We start from the raw sequence: 12,965 nt of genomic DNA on the forward strand, positions 1-12,965 counted from the left end.
GAGCCTGTTCTTAAAAACATGTACGTTCTCTGCGGCCCTGAGCTCCTCCGGCAGGCTGTTCCACAGATGAGGACCATACCACTGAAACGCTGCCTCTCCGTGAGTATGTGTCCTGACTTTGGGAACAGTCAAAAGGCCATGGACTGGCAGCCTGTCCAGGGTCTACCCCGCCTAAAAAAACAGCTGGGATAGGCTCCTGCACCCCTCCGATCCTTATGATGATAAAGTGGCTTGGAAAATGATTGAACAAAAAATAAATAAATAAGTTTTTGATGTCACAGAATAACAATGTAATGGCATTTTGTTTTGTTTTAACAGATCATGGCTCAGCAGTGGACTGTTGGAGAAGTATCTCTTTGGCTTGGGGAAAATGAATTGGCAGATTATCAACAGGTAAATGGACTGGTTCTTATATAGCGCTTTTCTACTCTGTCCGAGCACTCAAAGCGCTTTATACAGCTAATTCATTCACCCAATCACACAAGCACTTCTAAGCTTTAGTGCTAAGTATCTAACATTCATACACATTCACACTCCGATGGATGCATCGGAGAGCAACATGGGGTTAGTATCTTGCCCAAGGATATTTGGCATGCAGACTTGAGCAGCCTGGGATTGAGCCACCGACCTTCTGGTTAGTGGCTGATCCGCTCTGCCACCTGAGCTACAGCCACCCCAGGTCTTTGTAGGTGAGCATTTCTATGGATGTGCCATATCAGTGTCCACGGTGCTCCACAAGAAAACCAACATATGAAAAACTGCTGAAACATCAACAGATATACCATGAAAGTAAATGAGGATTCTTCATTGTCTGCAGACTAGAAGACTGTCCCAGAAAGTTTTTGTCTGTGAAATCTTTGAAAAATCACATAAGGAAGAAACATAAATATCAGAAACAAGGATTAGAGTCTGCCCCAGACTGTGACCCTGTCATCCAGGAAACTGTTGAATTTCCCCAATCATCTGAACGAGCTCTGAGTGAACTTATAGAGAACTTTACATGGGCCAGTTACACCATACACTGGTGTGTTTATACCCAAGCTGCATTTTCTGCTACATTATCCTCGGCTCATCCTTGATTATGGGTCACTCCGCTCTCATTGGTGCATGAGGTTTGAAGCCAGACATCAATTTTTCAAGACAGTAGCAAGAATCACCAATAACTATATTAATATTTGTCAGACTTTGGCAAAGAGGAATCAGCTTCGTCAATGCTGGGAGTGGCAGCCTGAATGGATCATCAGGAGCGATCATACACAAGCAGCAGTTAATAACTTATCACTTCAAGAACTTCCAGTGAACTTGCAGATTTGTTTGCAGAACTTGGAGACAGCCGTTACTGTGGATGAGAAACTCTGGACGAGTAAATGCATCATTTTAAACTCTGTAAAATATGCAGTTGGAGATTTCTTCATTTTGGAACTTGTGCATGCAGAGCAAATTCCACTGTTTGTAAAAAAAATAGTCCTGATTGTGTATATCAGGGCAAAATGGTTTCTTGTTGGAAGACTTTTTACAACACTGGAGTTTATAAGACACCTTCAATCATACCACATCAGAGAGACTGATGATCTGTTGATATTCAAGCCTGGGGATGAGGTAGACTTTCATGCTTTGGACGCATACAGATGTGATGGTCAAGACTTCATTACACTGATCCACCGACCTTTTAAGGCAGTTCATACCAAAGTTAGGTAAGATACATCCTAAACCATGACTTTTTAGTTAGGAATTGTCAACCACTGTTAAAATGATTTTAACCACTTTTTGGCTATTCCACATGTCTGTCATCATCTACAGTCACTAATGAACGCATAGCTGTCTTTTTAGTAATGTTTTATGATATTTTTATTCTTTATCTTCGAACATGCTCATTTCTGTTTTGATCGTGTCTTATTGTTTTTCTGTGACACAGACAATGAAATCGATGGATCGACTCTTCTGCAGATGACTGAAAGAATGAGTGAGCGTCTTTTTCCAAAAGTGAAAGACCAAGTGAAATTTTTGTCTGCTGTAGAGAAGCTGAAAGAGTGAGTCTTAAGTTGACTGGACATGATTCACTGAATTGTACATTCATACAATTCAGTGTTTCCCCTCCCCTAGGTTTACGGTGTTGGAGGGTGGGGGGCAAGGGGTTGACGCAAGCCCTGTACTGTTTCTCCAGCGTTGATGTGCATCACACACCCATTTACTTTCAAAATTGAAATGTCACAGCCACTCTTACTCTCTGTTATGATTCTGTTTCTGTAGTTCAGCAGCTGTTATTGTACGTTTTAAATATGCGGATATTCCTGATGCAGGATACAAGGACACGCATATTCATGTCTTGTAACAAACTCTAAACATACTTCTTACTTCTTCTTGCAGTGGAAGGCAACACAAAGAAAAGCATACTGTGTCAGCACTCCAACCTATGTTTAACTGCAAAGTGCAGTTTCCTCCAGCTGTGCTCACTGCGTTGACCAATAAAGATGCAGCACTAAAGTCACCCACCAAGAACAGACTCAAAAACATGCTTGTTCAAGCTCTGTTTGACCACTTGAGTAATGAGACAATGTAAGTCTATATATAATTAAGATTTGATTCATTTAAAATACAGTATGTACATCAGAATTTAAGTTCATCATTCAAAATTTGCAGGTATCCCTCTCATGTGCAGTATGTAGAGCTTCTGAGGACTGTCCTTCTGAGTTTTCCTTTCTTGAAGGAGAGTTATGGCTCTGGATATGTAAGTATTCCTGAAAAGCAAACATTGATAAAATTGTCCAACAAATTGTCTTTGAATTGCCTAATTATTGGCTAACGAGTGTAACATGCTAACATTTTCATTGTTACATATTCAGAGGTTATCTGTTCCCTTGTGGCCACTACAATACAAGTATTAGTATTGTGATTTTTGAGGCAGATCTCGTCCAGTATGGTCAAACAATAAATAAAATATCAATTGCTCTTTTAAATTAATTAATGTTTCATTTCTCTGTGAATTCTCAAGTGAATGGTGTGAAATTCAGCATTATATTAGCTCTGTTTGCCTTTGTATCAGGATAGTGTAGTTTTTGTATTTAAAAAATTAAATTTGAAAATAGGGCAGGGATAGCTCAGTAGGTAGTGTGGTTGCCCCATGATCGGAAGGTCAGGGGTTTGAATCAACTGAACGGCTACCCTGAGGTACCCTTGAGCAAGGTACTGTCCCTACACACTGCTCCCCGGGCGCCTGATTAGTGGCTGCCCACTGCTTCACTGAGTGAATGGGTTAAATGCAAAGAGAGAAATTTCCCTGTGGGGATCAATAAAGTATACATTATTATTTTTATTATTAAAAGGTAGAGGTATTAACATATAGACTGAAAGATCATGATGAGTATGCTTGTAGGACATAATGCCATTGATACTTTATCTAATCTTTATCTACCTTTTATAGTGTATGTAGCCAATCTAAGGTGCTCCAAACCTTTATATCATGTGTTCGATCAACTCCTAAGAGTTAAAGAAGAGATCTGTAAATAGGAACTAATTAGGTTATGACATGATTACAGCAAACCTACCAGCTTTATGTCACTCAAAGTTTTCTGGTAAATGTCTTGTATAAAGGGAGGACCTAGTTGCACCTATTTATGAATAATTAGTTACATTTTTATCGTTTGTAGGATGTTCTGCATGAGTCTCTCAGGAACAAGTTTAAAAAGGAAAGAAGACCACTAGTAGACGTAGAGGAAATTGAAAAAATGAGACAGAAATACTCAGTTCCAAATTCAGGAAGAAAAAGATCATCAGATATCCAGCCCTGTATCCTTTTGAAAAAACCAAGGCAAGTTAAATATGCTCAATGTTTGTTTGCCATTTTAAATTGTACATAAAAGTTAAAAGTATTGTTTTGGGTTTTTTTCTCTCAATATTTGCTAAACTTTTTAATAACCAGGATATCAATCCTCTTGACGATGGGGAGGATGAAAGTAGCACCGACCAACATGTATCAGTGATTAAGCAAGAGTGCCAAAAAACTAGGCCAAATGTGGATGTCATTCGAACGCACCTCAGGAAAATACAGAAGTACAGAACACACTACGTTCTTCAGCATACTACTGAAGAGGTTCTACGAGAATTCCCATGTCTCACTATCCCTGTTGTGGTGAGTGTTTTATCAAAAACTGCAGCAAAAAACAACAATAACAATAGTGCACGGCAAAAACACGAATATGTACTGATGTGCTGCACATTTATATAGACTTCTAATAATCACGTACCTACAGGACAGGCAAAGTGACTGAATCAGCAGATTTATTTCATGAGTAATAAAAGTACACTAACAGAACACTAACAGAAATTGCAACATTGACTATGTCTTTCTCTTTGGTTTTATTTTCATGCTACAGGATAATTTTGGACCAATCTGATGCCAATGATAGTTTTTTGGGAAGAATAGTCTAAACATCCCTTTTGCACAGCAATGTGTACTTGAGAATTAAAGTAAACAAATGCAAAATTATAATTTGTTCTCTAATGATAATTGATGTGTGAAATAATGATTGTTCTGGTTTGCTATATAATGGTATATATTATGGTACAAAGCTAATATGTATATGTTTATCCTTTATTTTAGCTTCTTGAAGAGGCTTCCATGTTACTTAAAACTGATGTGGACAAAAAAGTAATCCGAGGATTCAGTAAGTTGGCAGCGAAGCTTGTGTCAATAGCCCCAAACAGCAACCTTAAAAGCCTCTGCTTAAAATCTGTTGATGAGAGCCAGACAGACACTGAAAGAAAAGGTGAGGGCACTTGGCAATAATGGGCAAAAACATTTTTAACTCCTATCTCAGATACCACTTTTTAAGGTTTCACATACAGCACATTAGTAAACACAGTGTCCCTTACAATATCCACGGACGGACGGAAGGACGGACGGACTGAGTGGCTGGCTGGCTGGCTGGCTGGCGGAAACGACAACATAACATCAATGACACGACAAAGAACTGGTGAAACCGAGGAACTTAAATACACAGGTTGAATGATGACAATGATTGGAAACAGGTGAGTACAGGGCTGAACATAATCTGACTAATGACACAAGCTGACACGGTGAACAAACAGGAAGTGAAACAGGCAGTGGCAAAATAAACTGAACATGAACAAAACTGAAAGCACTGGGTCGATGACCCAGGAACCCTGACAGTACCCCCCCCCCCCAAAGGCCGGCACCCGACGGCCAAAAGAAAGAAAAACCAGAACAGGGCGGGTGGAGGGGGCCCAGGACGGAGGGACGGAGTCCAAAACAGAAACAGTTCAGGTGGGCGGCCACGTGGCCGGCGGCCGAGACGAGACGGTTCAGGAAGACGGCGGCGGCCGCTGAGCTGGTCCGGTGGGCGGCCGCGAGGAAGGCGGCGGCGGCCGCGAGGAAGGCGGCGGCGGCCGCTGAGCAGGTCCGGTGGGCGGCCGCGAGGAAGGCGGCGGCGGCCGCTGAGCAGGTCCGGTGGGCGGCCGCGCCGGCGATGACGTCCAGAACGTGGCTGGGGCGACGGCGCGGCAGCCGCAGGACCAGGCAAAGCAGAGGCTGACGCCGAGGCTGAGGCTGGCCCAGGCGAAGTGGAAGCTGAGGCTGGACCAGGGGAAGCAGAAGCTGAAGCTGAGGCTGAGTCTGGACCAGGCGAAGCAGAAGCTAAAGCTGAGGCTGGCCCAGGCGAAGCAGAAGCTGAGGCTGAGTCTGAGGCTGGCCCAGGCGAAGCAGAAGCTGAGGCTGAGTCTGAGTCTGGACCAGGCGACGGCACGGGAGCCGGGGGTGACAGAGCCACAGCTTTAGGGCCAGCGGGCGCGGAAGCCCCTGGCTGGAGACAGGCAGGGCCAGCGGGCGCGGAAGCCCCTGGCTGGAGAGCGGCCGGGCCAGCGGGCGCGGAGGCCCCTGGCTGGAGAGCAGGAGGGCTCACAGCTGGCTCTGGGTGCTGTGGCTGCAGGTCCGGGAACTGAACAGGGTGGTGGATGAGTGACTGAACTGATTGGACTGACTGGACGGGAGGCGACTGGACTGACTGGACGGGAGGCGACTGGAGAACAGGACACTGAGCTACAGGGGACGACTGGACTGACTGGACTACAGACTGGACAGACTGGAGGACGGGAGGAGACTGGAGGACAGGGAACTGGAGGACAGGAGGAGACTGGACTACAGGGGACAGGAGGACAGGAGGAGACTGGACGACAGGGGACAGGAGGGAAGGCTGAACAGCAGGTGAGGGAACTGACTGGAGTGAAAGCTGAACAGCAGGTGAGGGAACTGACTGGAGTGGGGAAGCTAAGGGATGAACAGAGGTTGGCGATGCTAATGGCTGAGCTAACGACAGAGTTACCGAGGGGGATAAAACTGCAGCCTGGGCTAATAAGGCTGGTGCCTGAGCAGGGGACACCTCAGCTAGCCTAACCAGTGATAGTGCCAGGGCGTGGAAAGCTGAGTGAGGAGGTGGAGGAAGTGGTGAAGTAGCAGGTGGACTGGTTAGCTCTTTCAAGCCTCTAGGGAGGTCAGGCTGGGTTGAGGCTGCCCTCAGCCTGGGCGCTGGGACAGGCACGGGAGGTGGCTGGACACCAGTTACCCCCCACCCGGGAAACAAGAGCGGATGTGGAGGTAGACTGCGTCGCAGCTGCCTTCTTCCTAGGAGCTGGCACAGGTGTGGGTGTAGGCTGGGCCCTAGCCATCTGAGGTGGTGAAACGGCTGAAGGGGAAGGCCGAATCTGGGCCGCCGTGCTGGTGGGAAATGGCTGAGTAATGGGTGTGAAAATAGTGACTGGGTGTGTGATACAGGCAGGTTTATCTGGGATTGTTCTGGTCCTTCTGCCACCACCATTTATAGTCTTTGGAGGAGCAGAGCAGAAAAACTCTTCCCAGTCTACAGAATCCTCCAGGAGGGAAACATCCCATGAATCAGAGATGAGTCTATTAGTTAATCTGGGTGAAGAGTCAAATGAGGAGGGTGGAAAACAGTTACCGGAACTCACCACCGGGAGTTGCTGAAAATAGTCCGTGTTATGGCGGCGTGTGCCCCGCTTTCTCCGGGAAGAGGAAGCGGGCGGGGTACACAGCCGAGCCTCTGGCGCGGGAGCCTCTGTTGAGCCGAGGTGGGAGGCATAGCCGCTGTGCCGTGGCGAAGTGGAGGATCCGGCAAATGAGGCAGGTGACGTGTGAGCGAGGAGCGGATCCGCGAGAGGGGGAGCCGCCGAAGCGCGGCGCGAAACGCCCACTCTCCGCGGCAGATGCTCCGGTGCATGGGAGGTAGCAGGTGGGTGAACGCGGCGTCTCCGAGGCCCGCCCAGAGCCAAGCGAGTGCCCTCGAAGACGTGCTCTCGCTCCGCGAAGAGCCGCTGTCTCTCCTTGAGCTTTTCCGCCCACAAGGAGAGCGCTGCCTCCTGCCGCTCAAAAAGGTCCGAGTCCGCTGGGTTCCAGTCGTGTCTTCGTGGCACGGGTCGTGTCATTCTGTCAGGCGTGGTGTGGAGGCGAGGAAGAAGGAACCCAAAAGCAGGACTCACAGGTAGGTGAAGACTGGTGTTTATTGTGATGGCGTGAGCAAACAGAACAGAGGTAGGAAATGGCTGGCTGGCTGGACGACTGACTGAATGAATGAATGAATGAAGGAAGGACGGACGGACGGACGGACGGACTGAGTGGCTGGCTGGCTGGCTGGCGGAAACGACAACATAACATCAATGACACGACAAAGAACTGGTGAAACCGAGGAACTTAAATACACAGGTTGAATGATGACAATGATTGGAAACAGGTGAGTACAGGGCTGAACATAATCTGACTAATGACACAAGCTGACACGGGGAACAAACAGGAAGTGAAACAGGCAGTGGCAAAATAAACTGAACATGAACAAAACTGAAAGCACTGGGTCGATGACCCAGGAACCCTGACAGACATTTCTCCTTTCTCGTCTCTGCACTGATGTACTTTAAGATTTAACTGATACACCCTCGATGCTACACAGCAAATCCAGCATGTCCAAATTAACACTGTCAGATTTGATTTCAACACTTTTAAAGTGTCTATATGGGTCCACACCAGAGAGTGTTAATTTAACTCTTTTTGGAGAGTTGGTATGTTAACTCTGATTTAGTGTTAAACACCAAATCTCTCTGGAGTTGATAATTTAACACTTGGTGTTAAGAGTTTATATATTAACTCTCAAAGAGTATTTTAGTTTAACTACGTAAGAGTTATCTTCTAATTAATTCTAAAAAGCGGGAATTTTACTGTTCTGAACTTCTAGAAATTTCTTTTGGAAATAAACATTTACTAAAAAGACGCAATGGTTTTTGAAAAACATTTATTCTGAACTGTGCACCACAATTTCAAAACATTTTCTGAAAGATGTAACAGTGTACATGTTCTCACTTTCATTAGAATTTCGTTTATCAAAAGGTCTGACATAGGTGAGCTGGTAAATGCAAATAACAGCATTCTCATCACTTATTTCAATAAATACAAAATACAATATGCATGTCCTTCATTCATCACTTTGTGGAACTTCAACGCACTTCTGCTCTCCCCCATATTCCATCTTCACAAGCATATCCTATGTGGAGATTGAATAAAAATTAGTTGACACTAATTAATGGCACAAATCAATTGCAGCACAGTAAAAAAAAAGGAATCCTCTTTGAGCCATTACTTGTGTAAAGTATTTTCCCAAAAGACAAGGACACAGGCAACAGGTAATACTGAACTAAATGTAAAACAACAACCTTTTTTATTTTTACCTAAACCGTGTGCAGAAAACTCTGGAGGAATCTAAGTGCTAACGTAGAACTCAGTCGGGACATCTGCTACTGCTGTTTGCTCGTTTTTTATGAGAGATCGTTTTCAGGCTTCAAGTAGCACCATTATATCAACATTTCACATTCTAGACATTGTTTTAAGTGTATTTGACCAAGAAATTTGACTGAAAATTCACATGCAAGCTTTTTTTCAAGGCTGTGGTATTTGCCCGCAAACAATACCTTTCAGCTAGCTAAAACAGAATATTATGCTATCAGCGAGCAACATGGCTAATGCCTTTCACACAGCTTTGTCTCAACTCCAAAGAGCCACAGAAGTAAAAGCTAATAACAATAATTGAAACAATCTTTGAAAACATGACTTACCAAGCATGGCAAACAACTCAAATATGTAGAGCAAAATGTTCTGAAACGGCTTCACTTCAGCTTCGATTGGAGCCGTGCTGGGGGCGGAGTCTGTGAATTTACTCTATTGGTGTCATAGCCCCTGTAGGAGTTCAGAGTTAAGAGGTCAAGAGTTAATGTTTCCATTGTAACACCTCCAGATTTGAAATAGAAACACTCATTTCTAACACTCGATTTTAACTACTATCATTTTACACCTCAGAGTTACATTAAAAGAATGTGACTCTACTTAGAGTAAAATTAACTCTAAGACTACTAACACCAAAACATTTAACACTTTTGAATTTGCTGTGTATATATATCTCTATGAGGATTTTCAGTCATTCACACAATGTTTATCCCAAAAAATGTTCAGTGGCAGCTAGACTTGCTCTGCAAGTTCTTTAGGACTCAAATTATTTAAAGCTAGCAACTTACAGAACTGAACAACATTTTGGGGGTTTTGTATAAATGCTTAACATTTACACTGAATTACACTGAAAAGTTAATTAGGTATACATTTACTGCACTAATGCTTATGTTCTGCAAGACATTCAACTCCTGATGAAGGTACTCATATGGCCTTTACTGCTTTGTATTAACAAAATTGGCCAGAAAATATTTACATATTTCTCTTTATTTTCCAGGTCAGATAGTAAACACAGCTGTTCTTCTCCTGCCATCTATTTTCAAAGAAAATGCCGCTCATCTCTCCGTCATAAATAAGGTAAATTTAGATTTTTTTTGGTATGGTGAGGGGGGGTCTAAAACTAATCCAGTATTTTACAGGAGTTTCATACTTTCATTGGGACACCTGTTGTTTATGCTTATTTAAACTATACTCCTCATTTCAAGAATTTAATTTCTGTTTCAGGATCCACACAGCCCAATACCTACAATCGTACTCAGCAGCAGTGACGGCAAGCCCTTGAGTGATTCAACTGAGGGCAATGTCCAGATGGATGGACAAAAAATGATTCTGGACAGTGGGGAAATTGACATTTCATTGGCGATGGGTATTGTCTTCTCCCTGTACCATAACTACAATGTTGCCTATCCAAGTGAACTAAAAAAGACATTTTGCTTTTTGGAGGCATTTGTTCTCAACTTGGGAACTCTGACTACACCTGTACCAGTAGCTGTGCAAAGAGTGGCAAATGCATTAAATATCTCCTAGATTGCCAGCATAGTGCAGGTGAGAGACTGAAATTGTCCCAATGTGGACTAACAAAGGACCATGAGTCCCACATTAAACTTAACTTACATAACTTAAGGCTGCAGTTCATTGATAATTTAAATAAAAAGATTGTTCTTGAAATAGTTTTACTGAAAATGCAAACATGCTGATGAAAATGTGTTGTTTAATTGTCTGTTATGAAAGTATTGCTATTTCTAATGTAATGATTGTTGTTTTATCTATAGTATAATATTTATATGTATTTATTTATAGTATAGTAAAGATATTCAATTATTACTGTTTAAATGACTTATATGCTATTATTAGTAGTGGTGTTGTGCTTAGCGTTAAAATGCCTTTTTGTCTTTTTCTGTAATACAAAGTGCCAATAAACCATTAATATATGTCTATGTGCTTGTATTTATTTTACCCTACTCTAGTTAATTCAATTTAAGATGCATTTTATTTTGAAAGATTTAAAATGGTTCTTTAAAGAACCACTCAGAAAATAGTTCTTCAAAGAACCATTAAAAAAAAAGGTTTTTTGAAAAACCTTTAAAGGTTCTTTAAAGGGGATTTTTTCAAGTTTTTGTAATGCGACAGGTTAAAGAATTAACATTCAGCTTACCCTCTGAAATGTCAGTGTGCATCTCAGATGTGTTGTTGTCATCAAGGATGATGTGACGTACCAGCCAATCCATCACCGCACCCAGCTGCAAAACTGTGACTCAATCTGCTGTGGTGGCATTAAAGTCCTGCCAGTTTACAGCGGCTGATTTGGTCCCTAAAATCCAGAGAGTAATTATTCATGGTAAGGAATTCATGTGGACACTAAGCGTGTGGGCAGGCAAGGACATTTAAACAGTGAGGCTGATGACCTACCATTTCTTCGTGTGACTGCTTCTGGTCTAAAAGGGACTCCAATACCAAAATCGATGAATTTGACACATAGAAATGCTGGATGATCAGGCGATGTGTCAAACACAATGTTTTCTGGCTTAATGTCTCGATGGTAGACACCCTTGGATTGCATTTCAGTGGCTGCATGTACCAGCTGTCTCATTATGACCAGACAGACAAATGAAAAATACGTTCAAATAATCAGATTTACATTGTCCATTAAAGTTTGCCATATATGTTATCTTGCCACTCGCTGACCTTAACCTCCCTCTCGTGCACAAAGGTTCTTCTGTTTGCCAGGTAGACTTCCAAGTCTATGTTTTTTTGGCCTTTCAAAGACCATGATGAGTTCGTCTTCCAAGTCATACCAGTCGTTTTAAGCGGGCGTCACATTGCTGCTCGTAGCCTCTGGTCCTGCCCCCACTATTATTAGCAATGCCACCTCCTTGGGAATCTCGGTCATTTTACCATTAAGAAGCTTGAGAAACAGAACATCGAGGTCAGTGTTCAAACATTAGGCTGTTTGAGGAACACGTTGGGGGAAAACAACAGAAAAAGACAAACATTTCTTACCACTGGTAAGTAGCTGACTAAAAACTGAGCAACATGCTTAATCACCACCTGCATTACAGAGAAAATGTGTTTTAGAAAAAGAGAACAGGAGGAACTAGAAGAATTGTAAAGTGCACACATAAGAAGCCATACTGGGAAATTGTCTTCTCTGCGTTTTCCAAAGAAGACAGTCCCAAAGCCTCCTTCACCCAGCTTATCCTTCTCTTCGTATTTTTCTTCAAAGTCCTCTACAGAGAGACAAAACAAATTGAATTTAACAGGTAAAGGAGACTTTACTCACCTAGATATTTACGCACACCCACAGCACGTGGTGTGGTAAAGGTCGGCCAAGATTTTGACCACATGTCAGAAACTGGATCAAAATTGGACTAAACTCACTTGAACTCTGACTTTGTCTGCACTTAGAACTATCACAAGACATTAAAACAAAACATCGGGCATTGATGACATCACAGGAATCTAACATTCTAATCTATGCAAACTGTCTCCATGGCTACATAATATCAAATTAAATCATAGCAAAGGAGTAAAAAGCAGGATCAGTCTTAGGGTGTATGTTACATGTTTGCCAGTTTGGATGAGTGAGTGCAATACTTCATCGGCCTGTGTTGTAGCAACCTGTTGAACCTGCTGAGAAACTTTTCTTTGTCCACTCTGCCCCAAACTTCACATGCTCCATAAAAGTCGAGGCCCAGAGACCTCTGCATAGTTATTAGCATTAGGTTATCAGTATCATCTGATATATATGACATTTACAGTACAGTACTCACACATGACATAGGAGGAATAAATATGAACTTTTTGACATAAATTTGATCATATGAAATTGGATTTTTTTTAAATATGAAACTTTTTCCTTCCGTCATACTTCAGAAATATAATATATTAAGTTTTGAACATTTTAAAACATTTAGGTTTGCTCGTTGCATTTATAAGATCCTACATGGACGTGCTCCACAATCATTGGTCAGTCATGTTATCAGTGGAAAACAAACCTGATCCTCTACTAGAGGCGATTGTGCAATACCTTTTAGACATAACACTCAGCAAACAGTTATTATCAGTTAAAGTCAGTGAGATTTGGAGTGATACATGACACATGACGGAATAAGACACGCAGACTTAGCATGACGAACCGACGAGGAACACGTACACTGTGAATACATAC

General features: G+C 42.7%; 1 protein-coding gene across 1 annotated transcript; it reads left to right on the forward strand.

Moving 5' to 3' along the window:
• Positions 1–321: 321 nt before the first annotated feature.
• LOC148094621 (sterile alpha motif domain-containing protein 3-like) lies at positions 322–10,419 on the forward strand. Its single transcript, XM_087837490.1, has 10 exons — positions 322–393; positions 680–689; positions 1,916–2,030; positions 2,368–2,556; positions 2,641–2,728; positions 3,648–3,812; positions 3,920–4,129; positions 4,601–4,766; positions 9,795–9,874; positions 10,022–10,419. Exons 1-10 carry the CDS (start codon positions 322–324, stop codon positions 10,322–10,324), a joined length of 1,398 nt encoding a protein of 465 aa, XP_087693616.1. The 3' UTR covers positions 10,325–10,419.
• Positions 10,420–12,965: the final 2,546 nt, after the last annotated feature.

The sequence above is a fragment of the Neolamprologus brichardi genome, unplaced genomic scaffold, assembly GCF_056152115.1.
Source record: "Neolamprologus brichardi isolate AB-2024 unplaced genomic scaffold, ASM5615211v1 NODE_ptg000033l+_length_6344489_cov_1, whole genome shotgun sequence".
Classification (NCBI taxonomy): Eukaryota; Metazoa; Chordata; class Actinopteri; order Cichliformes; family Cichlidae; genus Neolamprologus; species Neolamprologus brichardi.

Bases quoted from the DNA above. Each gene is read 5' to 3' on its own strand.
- LOC148094621 (XM_087837490.1), top strand. From the start codon at position 322: ATGGCTCAGCAGTGGACTGTTGGAGAAGTATCTCTTTGGCTTGGGGAA. The intron at 3,813-3,919 runs GTTAAATATGCT...TTTAATAACCAG, and splicing joins TTTTGAAAAAACCAAGGCAA to GATATCAATCCTCTTGACGA. The intron at 9,875-10,021 runs GTAAATTTAGAT...TTTCTGTTTCAG, and splicing joins ATCTCTCCGTCATAAATAAG to GATCCACACAGCCCAATACC.